General features: G+C 55.5%; 1 protein-coding gene across 1 annotated transcript in view; it reads right to left on the reverse strand.

Annotated features, from left to right (window-relative positions):
• SDK2 (sidekick cell adhesion molecule 2) overlaps positions 1 to 6,502 on the reverse strand; it is a 252,647-nt gene extending 246,145 nt beyond the window's left edge. The window contains exon 1 of the mRNA XM_027568023.2: positions 5,872 to 6,502. Coding sequence (XP_027423824.2) covers positions 5,872 to 5,935 — 64 coding nt within the window. The 5' untranslated portion in view covers positions 5,936 to 6,502. The remainder of the gene's footprint in view (positions 1 to 5,871) is intronic.
• Between the last annotated feature and the right edge of the window lie 9,493 nt (positions 6,503 to 15,995).

Below are 15,995 nucleotides of genomic sequence, written 5' to 3' on the forward strand. Positions count from 1 at the left end.
CGGTCTTTTTTCCAGCACACAGAAGCCCGTGCCTCCCAGCCCCCTTGCCACGGGGTGGGACCATGTGTTCGGTTCTGGCCAATGGGCTGAAAGGGGAAGTGATCGAGGCCACAACATTTAATTGTTGGTGGAAGTCTTCCTCCCTCTCTTACGCATATCAAGTGAGGCCTCCATGCACATGTGGGCGTTACTCCCCAAACCCCCCCACCTGTCCTCCCAATTTCATAAAGGTTCAGTGCAGCTAGAAGGGATTCAGTAAGGACCCAAGGGTCACCCTAGCCAGAGGCCAGATGGCCAGAAGCAGCTTCACCTGTAGGGCCAGAGGCAGGGGAGTGAAGGTGAGTCTGAGCAGGTGGGCTCCGGGCTCAAGACCAACACGAACCCATTCTAAGTAAGCCTGGGCTGGAGTCTCTGCAGGCCAGGGCTCCCATCCTTGGGGTGCTTGGCTCAGTGCAGTGAGGGCCCCATGGCACGGGGCTTATCTGATGTACACAGGAGCCATGAGAGTGGGTAACTGGTCCGAGAGGAAGCTGGAGGAGGAGGGAGAGGCCGGAAGACAAAGGGCTTTATTCCTTAGCTAAGTGTTCATTCACTAATTCTTCATTCCCTCTCTCCCATTCCTCGAGCTCCTTCTCCATGCTAGGCGCAGCCCTAGCAACTGGGGATATGGCAGTGAATAAAGCCCCTGCCCCCATGAGAGAGACCAACAGTAAACAAATAAACAAGTCAATATATGTCAGGTGAAGCTGAGTGCCACAGAGAAGGTAAAGTCAGGGGCGGGGGGAGGTTCGTGCCTGGAGATGCCATGTTTTCACGGGCTTAGGAATGGATTAGGGACATTAGGAGAAAGTCCTGAAGGAAACAAGGAGTGGGCCTTGCAGACATCTGGGAAGAGTGGGCGCGGCCGCAGGGATGGCAGGTGCCAGGTGGGAGACCAGAGAGCGACTGGGTAGTTCTGGGAACAGGGAGGTGGTCAGCGCAGTGGACAGAGTGGGTGGAGATGTTGGAGAGGAGGGGGGAGCCAGGAGGTGTGGGTTAGAACATCCTCCCAGCCTTGTGCCCAATGCATTATAAGCACTTAACAGTTATTGAGAGGAGTTTAAAGTGATTAGGATCATCTCATTTAACATCCAAAACAAAAAAAAAAACCCCCACAAAAAACCACCCTACACGGTAGATATAGTGATTTTTAACCATCTCCACATTCCACAGCTGAGAAGAGTCTCAGCTCAGGGTCCCTCGGTGGTGGAGGCAGGGGCCGGGAGCGCCCCCCCCCCCCCCACCAGGTCCCTGCCAATACCTGCAGGAGAGGGGCCCCCGCAGGGCTCCCAGGGCTCAGAGAGGGGCTTTCTGGACCAGACACCCGGCTGGGGAGTCTGATGAGACCAGCTGTGCAGCCCCCCCTCCCCGCCCCCCGCCAAGGACCTAGAGCAGCTCCGGATGGCCCCTTGCTGGACACTGGCCCTGCCTTCTGCCCAGCGTGCGGACAGCAGAGGGGGCGGCCACAAGGAGCAACCGAGATGCCTCAGCAACCGGCTTGTTTTCTTTTCCATTACAGGCAGTGGGGCTGCCGCCGGCAGTCGCTCTGGCCCATTTGTTGCTATTGGCATCCCAAGGCCCCAAATTATGATGACTAATTCCCACCGTTTTAGGCAGCTCCAGGGCCCTCTGTGGCAGTGTGCTCGAAGGGGAGCCGGGGTGGAAATCCCGCAGGCAGCACCATAACACCCAACATCAATTCCAGCCCAGGCTCCTGACTCCCCGAGGGGCAGGGAGGCAGAAGGATTGGGGAGGAGGTGGTCCAGCCAATCAGAGGACTTCTTCAACCGCAGCCAGATCCCAGGATAATCAGCCACCGGGAGACTGTCTAACAACCAGCTTGTTTTGTAAGGTAGTGAGTCCTCCATCACCAAGGGTATACAAGCAGACACCGGATGGGCACTTGTCCCAGGCTTATGGGCAGAGGACAAAACTAGATGACTTTCTGTGTTTCTTTCAGGCCCGAGGCACTGATTCATTCTAGTCCTCAGGACAGAGAACAAGTTCATTCCCTTACTGTTTAACTTACAGCCCGACTGCGTCCTATGGTACAAAGTCAAACGCATACCAATATGCAGTTTAACACACCATTTTAAAGTCGGCCGTTCAGGCACTGTTTAAACAGAGAACTGCTGTAAAGGACTTGGCCTCTTTCCCAGCCACCCTTCCCTGATGGAACAAGGTTCCTGGCCCCTACTCTGGCCTTCCAGTAGAGGACATAAGGGAGGGAGCGGTCGATAACTATTTGCCGAACAAATGCATGAGAGGGAGGGTTTCTGAGGCAGGTGTCAGGCTGCCAGCGTGACTGGGCCTCTGGGTAGGGGTCCCGAGTTTGCTCTTCCCATGCAGGGGCCATATCCCGTAGCCAGGAGAAACAGCAAACTGTGTCACCCATCTGGCCACAGCCAGAATGTTCCAGACTCCCCAGGTGAAGCTAAGGGGTGCACAGGGTGAGGGAGAGAGGGGTGCAGGGCGAAGAGCCAGGAAGGGAGCAGGGACACCCCCTGGCCCCCTCTTGTGTGGGGCTTTGACACGTACCCGCTGAGCCCCAGGCAAGAACGACACTCGGCCTTGTGGTAATTAGCAAGAGGCCCTGATCAATAAGTTATTTTTTGCTGTCAGTAATTAATAATTACAGCTTAGCCACACCATGTAATTAAACTTTCATCCCGCTCCCTCGCGTGCTGTTTGGCTTTTATTGTGATTAGCTCCCAGCACTAAACTTTCTCCCTTCGGAGCCTGCAGGAGCCTCCAAAGCTGGGCTTCTCAACGCTGCCTGTTCTACTCCGCTCACACTCCCTCTGTCCCTCCCCCCAGGCACCATTCTCTCTAAAGAACCTTCTGGACCAGCTGGCTGGGCTGCTACTGCCCTCCTTCCAGCCCCTGGGCCTCCTCGGGATGTCCACCAGCAATTAATTTTCGTGGCACCTGAAAAATCTTTCGAGAAGCTGGCTAAACTGCAGACATCCAGGCTCACCCAGACATTTCCAGGCAGAGTACCTGGGAGTGGAGCCCAACACCCCGGGAGGGCCATGGCAGACAGAGCAATGTAGCCTCGGAAGAAGGAGGAAGTAAAGGAAGCGTCTTGGATGAGGAAAAGGCATGCAAGGCCTTTTTGGTGGGTGGCCAGGGCTATTCCTCACAGTCCTCTGGCTTATGGTGTAAAAACAGTCATCACCGTCATCATAAAAACGATTACCCTTTATTAAACACTTTCTAAGTGCCAGGCACTTGCTGAGGACTCCCCCAAATACCTGGAATCGCCCTTTTCTACAACATCACTGCACTTAGTTTAGGAAATGCGGGTGAATTTCGGGGGAAATGGTCCAACGGTGGCTTTCAGTATAAGGAGGTGATGTTGCCCGGGTCCAGGAGCTAAAAACACTCGCCAAAGTCTAGACAAAATCCAGCGGTGGCCAAGGTGAGGTCTGTGCCAGGGAGGAACGCCGCCTGGTCCCTCACTCTGTGTCATGACTGGAGAGCGGGGCTCATGGGCTCAGAAGGGACAAACAGTGCCAGTGGCTTGAACTACCCCAAACGGTGAAGGGCATGGCCTCAAACTCAGCCGCTAAGGAGAAACTCCACCCTCTTAACTCCAAAGCACACAGGAAAGGACCCCCCCCAGCCCCCTGTGGCCTGTCCCTGCCCCATCCCCCGGCCCCCCTACATACAACCAGCACTGCCCCCATGTCCGGGCGAGACCAAGTTCCCACCAACCCCTGCATGGTTTGCCGCCAGGAGACAAATGGAGAGTACCCATGGCCGCTGGAAAACACTCTCTCGGAGCCAGAGAACACAAATGGAGCAGCAGGGGACCTGGGCAGCCTCACTCAAGAAAGGCAGCAAATAAGAGAACCAGAGAGGGAGGGAATCAATCAGAGACCTTCAGCGATGATGACAGGTTGAGCCCCTCCAGCAAGAGGACAGAGACAGGAGGTGGCCGGACCTTAACTTCAGCTGGACTGGTCGGTCTTGGCCTCAGGTGGATGGGACAGTGTTGGCTGGGACATGGAAGAGGCTTGATGACCCAGAAAGAAGGACCTTCCCGTGCCCCGGGGACTCATTATGGGCCTGGGCCTGCACGGCCAAGAACTAGTGAGCCACCTGCCCCCAGGGAAATCACACCAGAGTCCAGAGAGTAATTAAGTCTGATGCCTCCAGACAGGGGCTGATACCCCCAGAGCCCTCCTTGCTTCCTGGCTTTCAGCTAGTAGCCCCACAGGCATCTCAAAGCAAATCTGTGAGGTGCCCCAGGGCAGGCTACACCCCGTGCCTATTCTGTCAGCCTCAAGGTCCTCCCAGGACCCTCAGAAGAAGGGCCCGCCCCTAGTAAACCCACTCCAGCTGCGGCTGCGGCTGGTCCTGGTTCCAAGGGAGACAAGGGCCCAGAACTCACCTGGTCCCTGACTCTACCCCCAGATCACCCAGCGGCCTTGGGCAAGTCATTTAATGCCTCTGGACCTCAGTTTTCCTATCTGCTAAATGGTTGCTAGAGTAAGCCGACCTCTAAGATCCACGCCTGCTGGAATATTTTATGATGATCATAAAACTAATAATAACTTTTATTACCTTACATTTACAGGACCCCTTACAAAATTTCTAAGTGCTTTAACGTAAATCGCCTTGTAAAATCCCCCCCTCAACCCTGTGAGTGAGAGCTGGATTATTCTCATCCCTTTGATCTTGGCTCTCTGGACTGCCTGACGCTGAGCGCAGTGGGGTCCCTTCACCCCAGCTGCTCGGAGACCCCAGAGCTGGGGTGGGGCGGCTTCGAGATGCAACCTCCGCATTCCGGAGCCCCCCCCCCCGCCCCCGCCGTGGGTCCAGGCATGCTCCCGAGCCTGGAAGGGGGAGGCCAAGCCCCGCGAGTCCTGAAGCTCGGTCCAGCCTTCGTCTCCCTCCGCCCCCAGCAGGCGCCGCTCGGACACCGCTCGCACCACTGTCTGGATCTGCGAACCCCAAAGGCAAGGAAGCGCCGGGTGCAGCCGCCCTCCCCCGCTGGGACCTGCCCGAGGACTGGGGTGGGGGGGATGTCTGGGCATCCGCCCTCTGGAGGGGGGCAGCGCGGATCACGCCTCCTCATCCCTCCTAACGCTCCCACCCCCTAAAGCAGCCCTTCTCCACCGCAAGGCTGCTCCAGGCAGCTACAGGTCAGAGACAGGAGCGGCCGGGGGGGGGGGGGGGGGCAAAGGCAGGACGCTGCATGCGTCTGGGGGCGAGAGGGGCGACGCCTCAGACCCTCCCCGCGCACCACCCGCGCCGGGTCCGGGGTTGTACGCGCGACGTGGGCTCGAGGCCCCCCCTCCACCGAGCACCCCCAGCCCCGGCCGCGGCCAGGCGGCCAGGCGCGGGCTCCCGTACGTGGCCAGGCCCGGCAACTGCCCTCCCGGGGCGACCAACCCGGCTCCCCGCGCCCGACTCGGGCTCCTGCCCGCCGCCCTCCCGCCCCACTCCCTCGGCCCGGGGCGACCAGCGTCTGCCCGGCAGGGCCTGGCCCTTCCCGCGGACCCCGGGCGGGGACCCGGAGCCCGGCCTGAGGAGCTCGGGGAGGCGGGCACCGAACGGCGGGTGGGGGTCGCTACCCCTCACCTCACCCCGGACGACGCCTCCCAACACGGACCCCCGCCTTCCCTCCTCAGGAAGCCACAAGTCTCAGAAAGACGGACCCACCCCCCGAAAGAGAGCCCCCCAAACTCGAGGAGAGGGTCTTGAAACTCCCTGGAGAGAGCTCTGCCCAGGCTAAGCCCGGTGTCCAGGAGGCCACCGTGAGGCCGGCGAGCCCCCCCTCCTTCAGCCCCCTCCCCAACCCCACGTGGGGGTGGCCCTCCGTACCTTGGGCTCTGGTCGCACGGATCCGGTGCAGGGCCAGCAGAGTCCACATCAGCAGCCCCCACATGGTGACCAGCCTTGGGGGGGGGTCCTCCGCACTGTTTTATAATCCGGGGTGGTGGTCTTGGGACCCCGCGGCTTCGTCCCGGGAGACTGTCCACGCGGCTCCGGCCGGTAAATGCTCGGGAGGGGCAACGCTAGCGACCCCAACCCTTCCTTCTCGTCAGCTGTCCAAGTCCGATCCCGGCGGCGCGCCCGGAAGGCGAGGGGCGAGCAAAGAGAAAGAGGAAAAGCCCGCTCTCGGATTCGGGGCTCCTCCCTCCCCTAGCACCCCAACTCTGACTTCTCCCTGGCGGGGCGGCCTCCGCGATCCCGCTGAGTCGCGGGCCGGGCTCTGGAATAAACCGGCAACTTCAGGAAACTTCCTCCCGTGGCCACGTTGCCCGCCCCCCGCCCGCTCCCCGCCCCCTGGTTGGGTTCTCCGGGCGGACGCAGTCACCGCCGTTCCAGGCTTCGGGCCCCCGGCGCCGGGCGGGAAGCGAGCGCGGCGGCAGACTCGGGCGCGGGGCTTCTTTCAGGGGCGCGGGCTTCGGGGGGCGCGGTTAGCATAGCGGGCCGAATCTCCCTGGAGCTGAAGTTTTCTTCTCTCTAACTTTGCAAGCGGCATCTGGCGGGGCCGAGCCGCCCCTCCCGGCTCCACCGCCCTGGCGCCCAATCCGGGGACGCTCGTTCCCTCCCGGAGGCGCCGGGCCCGGGCGCGCCCTCGGCTCCGCGCCCAGTGGGCTAGCAAACTTTGCGGGTCCCGCAGCCCGGCGCGCAGCTCCGCGCGCCCATGTCCGCGCCGGCTGCGGGGCGGCGGGGACGGCTGCTGGGCTCGGCGGCCCCGGGCTGTCGCCTGCTCCCGGGCACGGAGCCTCCTGCCGGCCGAGGATGGAGCCCGGCGGCGCTGCCCTCCGCCGCGCCCTGGCCGGAGCTCTCAGCTAGACGCACGGGGAGCCCGGCGGGTAGCCCCGGTTGCGGGTGCGCGGCGCCTCCTCGGACGCCCGGCGCTCGCCGGCCGCCCGGGGCCCGAGGAGCAGCGGCCGCCGCGCCCGCCCCGGCGCCTGGGCCGCGCCGCCGCCGTCCGCCTCCGCAGACGCCGCCGCTCGCCGAGCCCGCCGCCCTCCGCTTCCCGGGCTCGGCGTCCAGAGAGCCGCTCCTGCCTGCGCGGAGACGGAGCTGCGGGGGCCGCGTGAGCCGGGGACGAGCGCGGCGGAGGCGGAGACGCGGAGAGGGGGGCCGAGCGCTACCTCGTGGCCGCGACTGGAGACAGCCTGCGCGCGGGGAGGCGGGGGGGCTGGGGAAGGGGGCGCGGTGGCGGTGGCGGCGGCGGCCCCAAGCCAGGCCCGGGAGCGAGCCTCGCAGAAGCACGGCCGGGCAGCGGGGCCGCCGGACCCGCCCGGGGGCAGCAGTGCCGGCCTCGCGCCGCGCGGGGGAAAGATGCGCACCGGGCCCCTCCGCCCTCTCGGCCAGCTTTTCCTTCCAGCCCGCGCCGCGCCCCCCCCCCCCCCCCCCCCGCAGGCCTCGTCCGATTCCCAGTCTCTCCCACAGCCCGGACGCCCACCACCCTTCCCGTGGCACGGGTGGAGGGTGTGTTGGGGAGAGCGGGTCGGTCAAAGGGTTGATTCCAGTTTCCCCTCCCAGGTCAGGCTTTCAAGAGTCTGGAAACGCTCAGGGCCGAGAGCAAGACAAAAGAGAGGCCTGGGACTCACAGATGGCTGAGAAAGTGAAGTTGGTGCCAAGGCGTATGCATTCTTTGTTCCTTCTTCTTCTTCTTTTTTTTCTTTTGAGCTCTGTTTGCTAAGGGTAGAAGAACGGAAAATTGGTGAGGGAGCTAGAGAAGAGGGGTGGGAGGTTTCCTCCCTTGGGGCCCAGAGGAGTGAGCAGGACCAGCACCCACCATGGAAGAAGCCCGTTAGTGTTTGCAGGAACCAGGTTCAAGTTTCCTGGGCACTAGGCAGCTTTGCCTCCGTGGACTCCTTTCTCCATTAAAAATAATAATAATAATTCTAAAAAAAAAATAATTCTATATATATGTAAAAATAATATTTTAAGACTGTTGGCATGAAGACAAACATTAATATTACATATTAAACATTTTTTTCAACCTAAAAGTTCATTTATTTATTCTGATTTTAAAAGAAATTACAACATTTTCACGGGCCCCGAAGAAAAGATGGTGGTCCTTGGCCTGGAGCCTGCTGAGCCACATGGACAACCTTGTCCTGCCTGCCTTGTTGGGTTTCTGCTGGGGAGCTAGGAGCCCTTGAGACCCTCCATGTTTTCCCAGGCCACTTTTCTCCTCTCTCCCTAGTGGTCTCACCTCTCCTGGTGCCTCACCAATGCCTCTCCTTTCTTAGGGCCCGCACCACCCCAGAGGGCAGCCCCGTATTGATTGCTGAGGTGTGGACACATCCCCCCACAAACATTTCATTACTTTTATATTCTCATTTCACCTGCCTTGGGAAAAGAACTGTGGGCATTTTCTGAAAATGGCTGAGAAGCTAGCCTGCCTTCCTTACAGCCCTTCCAAGTGCCTGATTCAAACATTTCACCACTTTTTCTCCTGGTGACTTGTGCTGCATCCCAGGCCGAAGCCCTTCTGGCTAGCTGATTTGTAAATGGGAGGGCTTCCAGGACAGGCGGCCTAAGGATGGCCAGCCTTCCCTTTCCTTGGTGGCCACACCACTGCCGGCTTCTTGGGGATGCCCAGCTGTGGCGTCAGGGGCCACCTGCCTGCTCTTACCTCCCCCACCTGGAGCTCAGGCCCTTCCTGAGCCGGGTTGGAGAGCAGGGTGCTGTTACACTCCTCGCTCACAGAGGGGGCCTGAGAGCTGGATTTGCTGGAAACTCCTCCTCAGCCAGCCAGGAGACCGCAGGCAGGCTGTATCTCGGTTCTCAGAGGGTGGGAGCCGACATCGGCGCAATGGTCTAAAACCTCGGTGGATTCCACCCTCTTGGTGCCCAGTCTTCTGGGAGAGCTTCTGGGGCACTGGAGGGCATTTGCTCTGTGAGAAGAGACACATGGTTGCACAACCATGCGTAGCCCCGTGTACCTTCTTTGGGGAGTTGAATCCCCAAAGACCAGGGCAGGGCACCAACTGGGGGTGGAGGTCAGGGAGGTTTCCTCCAGGGTTGGACGTCTCCAGGCATGTCTGCACGGTAGAGAGCAGAGACCACGGCACCCTATTGGTAGCTCGTCTAGCAATCTCCATCTCCGGCCGTCTGGGATGGAGAAGAGGATCCTGTCTGGCCTCAGCCTGTACGCACACCCCCAGGAAGGGAACCATCTGATTTTGCTTCTTGCCCGAGTTTCGCTGGCCCAGGAGGAGGCTGAGCAGGGAGCCTGGCCCTTTGAGAGGGGCTCGTTACTGGGAAAGTCACTTGCAGACACCATGACCTCATTCTTGCCACCAGCAGAGTAATGAGAGGTTGCAGACCGTGCAGTTACAGTGGGTGCCCCATCAGGAGGGGGCTGCGCGGCTTTCCCAGGCTCCGCTCTGCCTCCCCCTTGCAGTCCTGCCTCTTGCAATTCGATTCTGTGTGTTCAGCTCTCCTGGAGAACTCCGGACAGGATCTGGGGCCTGTCCCTCATGTATATCCCACCTCCCTCCACCCCCAGAGCCAGCACTTGGTAGAAGGCACTTTATTTTCAAAAGGCTCTCTCCCCCATACATTTCACTCTATAAACGGGGGCGGGGGGGAGGGGGGCACAGCAGCAGAGAGTAACACGATTCACTTCAAAACAGAGGGAAAGACCTGCATCGCTCTGCTTCACACTTTTCCCGTCCCCTTTCCGATTGATGACAGGTGTTTAAAACGTTACCTTCCTCTCAAGAAAACCTTCATTGGACCCCAAGTGGGACCACTTTCTTAGCCTCTCATTCTGCACGTAGAGTCAAGGAGAGAGCATTACTGCAGAACTTGGCCAGGGAGCTCTGGGCAGGAGGCGCATCCCACCACGCACCAACCAAGGGCAGAGACAGAGCCCAGGACGGTCAGATGGAGCTGTTCGACATTACAGAAGGCCAAGATCCGCCTCACCCCACCAGCCCTCGGCGTCAAACCCATCTTCTGCCCCATCTCACACACACCAACCGAAGGGTAGGCAGGACAGAGTCAACTTCTCAATATGATCATTGTATATTTTTTTTTCTATTTTCCATCTCAAATGTAACAGCAGTGAGAACAAAGTATTCAATCACAGGGTCAGGCACATCCTCTGCCCGCGGGGACCAGGCAGGCCCCAGTGACACCGGACAGGGACAGGGAGAGGTGCTGTGTCTGCTCCTTACCCACACCTCCTCCCTCCTCCCTCACCCCCTAATCCCCACTTCCCAAGGTGCCCTGGGTGCCACCCTCAGCCAAGAAGCCCACCCCTGTGGTTATTTTGTAGAAAAGAGTGAGCACCAAGAAGAGGGGAAAAGCACTGGACCCAACTCAGCCTAGAAGGAAAATGACTGAGTGGCCAGAGGAGAGTCAGGGTGGACGTGGCCTTTAAACGATGGGGTTTCGGGGCCTGAGTGTGTCCCACACCCGTGCCTCCCTCCTAACCCCGCCCTTTCCAGACCCCCATTCCAGGCTTCTCTCAGGGCTGTCAAGCACAAGGGCTGGGCAAGAGTTGCCCCCCACCATCCCCGAGCAGGGACTCATGAGAACCATCCCTGTTCTACCTGAAGGGAACTCAGACAACTAATTGCCTTGAAACACGTCTTCCAGTAAATAATTAATGGCATTCTTTTTTTTTTTCCATTTTGTTCTGTTTTGAAGATGGAGAAGGGGAAGGAGTCAGACAGTTAGAAGCGGTTTATTAATCTCCATTGGAGAAGGGAGAGGCCCTGGGTCCCCGTCTGAGTCAGCTCGGGCCGCCCTAACAGAACACCACACACTGGGGGCTCACACAACGGAAATTTATGTCTCACAGTTCCGGAGGCTGGGAAGTCCAAGATCAAGGTGCTGGCCGATTTAGTTCTTAGGGAAGGCTCTCTTTCTGGCTGGTAGATGACTGCTTTCTTGCTGTGTCCGCACATGGCAGAGAGAGAGACCAGAACTCTCTCTTATCTTCTTTTTTTATTTTTTTTAAAAAGATTTTATTGATTTATTTGAGAGAGAGAGAAAGATAGTGAGAGAGAGCATGAGTGGGGGAGGGGAGAGGAAGAAGCAGGCTCCCCACTGAGCAGGGAGCCCAACATGGGGCTTGATCCCAGGACCCTGGAATCATGATCTGAGCTGAAGGCAGACGCTTAACCGAGTTACCCAGGTGCCCCTCTCTCTTCTCTTCTTATGAGGACCCTAGTCCCATCCTAAAGGCCCCACCCTCATGAACTCATCTAAACCCAGTTACCTCTCAATGACCCGATCTCCAAATATTGTCACATTGGGGGAGGGGGAGGGATTCAACATGTGATTTTGGACCCCCATCCTCAATTCCCTGTTATAATTTGCTTTTACTCCCGTGGGAGGAAGAGCCTAAGAGGACAAGGCACGTCCTGGGCCGGGCTGGGGGGCAGCCTGCACCTTCAGCTCCTATGTGCTAAGGTCAGAGCCCCCACGCACACAGCTCCTGACCTCTAAGACCTGGGATCTGGGGTTCCATCTGCCACATTCCTTCCTGCTTGCGCGCACCAATTCTCCAGAGAAAGAGGAAAGGAGATGTGAAGAGATGGAGCAGAAACCCACCAATACTGGTGCAGAAATGTGCAGCGGCTTGCTGGTCGGCAGCCAGATGCAAGCAGGAGAGAATAGAGGTTAACAGACCACAGGAGACAGCATTTTTAAACAATAAAGCTGCTAAATGTAGGCTAGGCTGGGGAAGAAAGTGAACGCACGGGGAAACATAGACATCTTCTACATCTAGGCCAGTTTCAGCCACCCTAAGGCCCTGGCTGGGCATGTGAGGGGTGCAGCCAAATCTGGTCCAGCAGCACAGTGCTAATGCCAGCCAGGAGGGGGCGCTGTAAACACACACGGCCCAAAGGTCCAGGAAGGAGGAAGTTGGTTGGGGCAGAATGTGTACTTTGTGGTAGTTTCAGAAATGAAACCAGCACACATTTTACTCACGAATGTCTTTAATGTGTCTACAATAAAAGCACCATGGAGAAGCCTGCCTCTGGGTGGCCGGGACATTGATCTTTAAATTGGACAAAGATTTAGAATCATTTAGGGCCATTCAAAATCACAGAGCAATGAACTCTAACTTGAGCAGGGTTTACTTCATCTGCTCAGTACAAGAGGAAACTGGATCTGCCTTTCAGAGCCATCAAAGGCAAGATCTCACAACTAAAGGGGCGCATACCTTTGACTGGGTGCTGTCCGAGTCAGCCACACTCACCTGGTTGTTCCAAAGCCATGCCCCACCCAGGACAGACCTGCCTCAGGGCTTGGCACTTGCTGATCCCTGGGCCGGAAATGCCCTTCCTCCAAACGTCCACATGACTCACTCCTCCACCGGCACTGAGGCTCTGTTTAAATAGTAGCTGGCCAGTGATCCTCCCTGTCCAGCGATTTGGAGAAACATTCCCACTCAGAGGGTGTCGTTCAAAACAGTCAATGCTGGTAAAGCTTCAGCAGCCCTGGCCCTCAGAGCAGTCGCTGCCTGGGTCATGCCACCAGCTCATCCTGCCGCATGTCACCCTCGGACTCACCAACCACACGTACACACATGCACACACGCACACATACTCTCTCCCTTTCTCGCTTCCTACAGTTTTCTCTTGAGCACTTTGACCCCCATCTGATATACTACTGATTTTACTGGTTAGTTGATTTATTATCCATCCTTCCCCATTGGAATGTAAGCACCTTGAAGGCAGGGATGTTTGCCTGTTTTGCTCTGTGCGTATAAAATAATCAAAATCAGATCAAGCGACGGTCTATGTTCCATGAAATCAAAACAACAGGAAAATGTCTATGAAGTGTGAACAGTCTTTCGATTTCATTACTGTGTCTTTACTTCCCTTGACCTTGCAAATGAAGCTATTTACACCTCAAATGTGTATTTTCTGATATTTATATTTACAGCAAACATTCACTACTTCCTGAAGATTAACCCAGTCCTTGACTAATATCTATAACATATACAAATGCATGCATTCATTTAACTTTTAAGAAGTAAGGTTTTGCAGAATTAAGCTGAAAGGTAGCATGAGTTTTAGGCATGTGGGTATTTCTCATGAACCATGCAATTCATATTCTAAGGTGTTCTGTGGTGGAGTTAGGCCTGTTTCCTTGGTTCCTGAAAGGGACTCTTCACTTTATAAAAAGTACACTACAGACTTCTTAAAAGCCCTCACATATAAAATGTGAGTCAAGGGGTGCCTGGATGGCGCAGTTGGTTGGGCAGCCAACTCTTGATTTTTGCTCGGGTCATGATCTCAGGGTTATGGGATCAAGCCCCACATCGGGCTCCATGCTCAGCACAGAGTCTGCTTGTCCCTCTCCCTCTGCCCCTCCCCCCACTCACACTCTCTCTGGAATAAATAAATAAATCTTTGAAGAAAAGAAGAAAATAAAATGTGATTCAATTTACATTCTAAGACCAAAATCTACCCATGCTTGGGACAAGATGGAGGAGGCATTTTTTTCAGAAGGGAAAAATGCAAGTGTGGATGAGAGCTGAGGTGTGTGTGGCATCAGAGAGATTTTAAATATTAGCTATCTGGCTCTTTCCGGAAAAAGTGTGCTAACTCTTGCTCTCGAAGAAAACGCAGGCGAGAGGTCCCATACACTTCTTAGGCTCTCGGATTCTGACAGCGTGCACCCCGTTCGGATCTGCTCATACCATTATCCTGCAGGTACAAATACCAGCCTGCCGTCCACACTTGCCTGAAGCCTTCTGAGGGCAGCAGTTCAGGGATGGGAGATGATCCTAGCTTCCCGTCACCTGACTTTTATCTGGCTAGAAATCACACCCAGCAGGAATTTATACAATATAAGAAGTGGGCCAGGGAACAGAAATAGCACTTTCTTTGCCCTAGGACCCTGCAGACTCCAGGTCTATGCTGTCTGCCCTAACAGACCTCTCTGGATTTGCTCTTTCCTCTGCTTTCATTCATACCCTCTCCTCCCCATGCCTCTTTGCTGGCTTGTGCTCACGGCCTCATCAGGTGTCTCCCTCTCCCCCGCTAGACCCCAACATATAAAAGGTCTTGGCGGAGGTCGGCCCTGATTGGGTCTGCCTGTGGCCAGTGAAACCCTGCTGGGGGCCATTCTTATCAACACAACCAGGAAATTCAGTTGGGAACATGGAGGTGGATCCCTTTCCCTTTCCTTTTATCTCTGTCATGTACGCTATCCAGGGCTAAATCTCCATGATTCTTATAAACTTAAAAAGTTTAAGGGTTCCCTGGAACCCCATTTCCCTTGCCCTGATTGACCTTAACTGCCTCCTCCAAGGCTACGCTGTCCTTGCTGTTCTGTTCCCACCTCATCCCCTGCAAATCGATCTTTCTATGACCTGGTTATTTACTGCATTCTGCGGAACTCCATTCCCTTCTGGGCATGCATTTCCTTTACCCTAAAGCAATTTCTTTGCCACTTGAGTTTGCTTCTGTATCTTTTTTTTTTTTTAAGATTTTATTTATTTATTTGACAGAGAGACACAGTGAGAGCAGGAACACAAGCAGGGGGAGTGGGAGAGGGAGAAGCAGGCTTCCCGCAGAGCAGGGAGCCCGATGTGGGGCTCGAGCCCAGGACCCTGAGATCATGACCTGAGCCGAAGGCAGACATTTAACGACTGAGCCACCCAGGTGCCCCTGCTTCTGTATCTTAATGGAACTCCGAATTTCCCCTAAAGATGATTTCAAAGACCAGGCTCACCTCTCCTTCCCACTCCTGCTTTTCCATGCCAGAGGGGGGCAGGCCTCTTCAATACTGAGCACCCACCATCCTGCCTCGACTTCTAGTTCAACACCTCCAGTCTCTACCATCGGCCTCTCCTTACCTCATTTTTTTTTTCTTTTTTGTTCAACTCTCGACTTCCTCTAGATAAAGTCAGAAAATCAGATCTGTATCCCTGGACTTTATTACTTTTGCTGAGTTTCAGATTGCCATTCTGCCAGTAGGCTGATGGAAAGATGATATGAGAAAGAGAATCCATAAGGTTCTCGCTGAGTACGTTGTGCTTTCCATCAGAGTTGCAGCTCATTGGAGTGATAGTTTGGCTGGGTATATAAAATTCTAGGTTCAAAGTAGCCTTCCCTGAGAACACTGTAGATATTTGAGCCTCTGCATTTCTCATGAAATGTATGATACCGGTTTTATTCTCATGGCTCTGCAGACAACCTGTTAGTTATCTCCAGCAAGGACTTCTTTCGGCCCTGGTTCTGAAATTTTACTGGGATGTATCACTGTGTTGGTCGTTTTTCATTAGGGAGCCCATTCTTTCTGGAGATGTTCATTCTCCTCAAGGAACTTTCCTTTAGGGAAAGTTAGGGTTTTTGATCATTGCTTTTTCTCCACATTCACTGTTCCCATGTCCTAAGACTCTGAGGGGTTGAATATTGTACCTGAAGATGGGCAGGCTGGGCATCAGCTGGGAACTTGCCGGCAGTGTAGATTCTCAGGCTTCACCCCAGACCTACTGAATCAGAATTTGTATTTTGACAAGATCCCTGGGCAACATGTATGCACATTACATTGGAGACATGCTGCTTTAATACACTCTTGCTTCATATTTGATTTAAATGATTAGAGATACACTTCTGAAGAAATGTCACTTACCACATTGGTCCCCAGAGCCATCCTCTCATCTTTCCAGGCTTAGAAATCAGGTGTCCCTCCTGTCTGAGATGAGAAACTTTCTAAGTCCCAAGGGATTCTCCTCCTTTGTGCACTTGTGCCTCTCCGGTGTGTTCAGTCTTTTGCTTTGCACTAACATTTTTCATAACACCTTTAAATAGAAGCAGGTATTCCCGACTTGAAAAAGCTTCACTTGACCCTTTTGCCTCTTCCAGCTACCATCTCATCTCTCAATTGGGTTTTCCTCCCAAATTTCCTGAATTCATGAAAAACGGTTCTACTTCTGTTTCTTTATATACCTTTTTTCCTTAACCCCTTGAAATCTGTCTGGCTTTTGACTCACTGCTCTT

The sequence above is a fragment of the Zalophus californianus genome, chromosome 16, assembly GCF_009762305.2.
Source record: "Zalophus californianus isolate mZalCal1 chromosome 16, mZalCal1.pri.v2, whole genome shotgun sequence".
NCBI classification, from domain to species: domain Eukaryota; kingdom Metazoa; phylum Chordata; class Mammalia; order Carnivora; family Otariidae; genus Zalophus; species Zalophus californianus.